Source organism: Nothoprocta perdicaria, unplaced genomic scaffold (genome assembly GCF_003342845.1).
Source record: "Nothoprocta perdicaria isolate Ctin4 unplaced genomic scaffold, notPer1 scaffold_570, whole genome shotgun sequence".
Lineage (NCBI taxonomy): Eukaryota > Metazoa > Chordata > Aves > Tinamiformes > Tinamidae > Nothoprocta > Nothoprocta perdicaria.
Genome location: NW_020455833.1, coordinates 39073 through 41094, shown reverse-complemented (window position 1 = coordinate 41094; position 2022 = coordinate 39073). Strand labels below are relative to the sequence as shown.

At 74.2% G+C, this 2022-nt stretch overlaps 1 protein-coding gene across 1 annotated transcript in view; it reads left to right on the top strand.

The window, feature by feature from the left end:
- Window positions 1-2022, top strand: part of LOC112955483 (dynein heavy chain 2, axonemal-like) — a gene marked incomplete at its 3' end in the record, with an annotated part of 69295 nt that overhangs the window by 28557 nt on the left and 38716 nt on the right. Inside the window, exons 25-27 of the mRNA XM_026048805.1 lie at window positions 472-599; window positions 1039-1197; window positions 1536-1760. Coding sequence (XP_025904590.1) covers window positions 472-599; window positions 1039-1197; window positions 1536-1760 — 512 coding nt within the window. The remainder of the gene's footprint in view (window positions 1-471; window positions 600-1038; window positions 1198-1535; window positions 1761-2022) is intronic.

Here is a 2022-nt window from a genome sequence, read left to right as displayed (position 1 = left end):
GGGGGGAATGGGGACACTGGGAGCGGGGGGGACACCCACCCGGGGGACACCGGGGGGAATGGGGACACTGGGAGTGGGGGGGGCACCGGGGGGAATGGGGACACTGGGAGCTGTGGGGACACCCGCACAGGGGACACGGAGGCGGGGGACACTGGAAGCTGTGGGGATGGAGTTGGCCTCATGGGGACAGTGTTGGCAGTGTTGGCAGGGACAAGGGTGGGGACAGGGGACTCTGGGGGACGAGGTAGAGCCATTGGGACGGGGAAGGTGGCTGGGGGCCCTTGGGGACAGAGGTGGCACCAAGGGCACCGCGGGGACAAGGGGGGTGGCAGCAGGGGCATGCAGGGGACACGGGACTGCCACGGTGGCACGGGGGCACCGGGAGTGGCAGCGCAGGGCGCAGCGGGACGGGGCCCGGGCGCGGCGGGTGGGGGACAGCGCTGGCACCCCCGGTGACGCCCGCGGGCGCAGACGGCGCCAGCCTGGCGGAGCTGCCGCCCGCGCTGCACGAGGCGCTGCGCCCCGTGGCCATGGTGGCCCCCGACGTGGCGCCCGTGGCCGAGGTGCTGCTGCTCACCGAGGGCTTCGGCGACTGCAAGGTACCCATGGGTGCTGCCCGCCTGCCTTGGGCGACCCCCGGGTCCCGTGGGGGCCCAGGGGCCCTCCTGGCGGCCACCTGCAGCCCCTTCGGTGTTTGGGGTCTGTCCTGGGTGGCTGCCTTTGGGTGCTCACGGTCCCTTGCGGGTACCCGCTGCGTGCCTCTTGGGTTCTAGTGCAGCACCTGCACACCCTGTAGGTGCTAGGAGCACCCATGGGTGCTGCCGGCCGTAACAGGTGCTGGCGCGGCACCTGCACGCCCTATGTGTGCTTGTGCGTTGGCTGTGGGTGCCAGGAGCACCCGTGGGTGCTGGGGGCCCTTGCAGGTGCTGGTGCGGCGCCTGCAGGCCCTGTGCGCCATGGCGCGATGCCGTGGGTGCCAGGGCACCCACGGGTGCTGGTGGGTGCCAGGAGCACCCATGGGTGCTGGGGCCCTCGCAGGTGCTGGCGCGGCGCCTGCAGGCGCTGTGCACCATGGCGCCGCCGCAGCTCTCCATGCAGCCGCACTACGAGGCCGCCTTCGGGCTGCGGGCGCTGGTGCCGCTGGTGCAACGGGCGGGCGCCGCCCGCCGCCGCCACCCGCAGCGCGGCGACGACGAGGTGACGGGGACGGGGAGGAGGGGGCTCTGGGGACAGGGAGTGATGGGGACCGGGGACCCCCCGGCATGGGGACGACGAGGTGATGGGGACAGGGAGGAGGGGGCTCTGGGGACAGGGATCAATGGGGACCGGGGACCCCCCCGGCATGGGGACCCTGTGACGTGGGGACAGGGAGCACTGGGGACACGGGACACCCAAGGGCTGAGGACACCAGGGGACAAGGACCCGTGGGGACTATGACCGGGAAGTGCCAGCAATGGGGACGATGGGAACAGGGCCCCCCTCGGGGACAGGGTGGTGGGCACCCTGGGGACCTGTGGGACCGCGTCCCTCGCCAGGTGCTGCTGGAGGCGGCGGCGGCGGCGCTGGAGCCAGCGCTGGCGCCCGAGGACGTCGCCCCCTTCCGCGCCCTCCTGCGCGACCTCTTCCCGGACACGCAGCCGCCGGCGGGCGCCGCGCCGGGCGACACCGCCAGCGCCCGCGGGGACGGCGACGTGGACGGGGACCCCGAGGGGGACGGGGCCGGCGGCGGCACCGATGAGGAGGACGAGGAGAGCAGACAAGTGAGGAGGGCCGGCACCGGCCACGCCCCCCGCGGGAAGGCCACGCCCCTACAGACAGGCCCCGCCTCCTCCGTGGCCACGTAGGCGCCACCTCTGCAGCGGGACCCACCCCTCTGGCTGGCCACACCCCCACAGGCCACACCCCCTGCAGCCAAGCCCCGCCTCCCCGCTGCTGAATGGGACCAGAGCCTGGCCCCGCCTCCTTCAGCCTGGCCCCGCCTCGTCCTGCCCGACCCCACCCCCAGAGCCACACCCTGCCCCA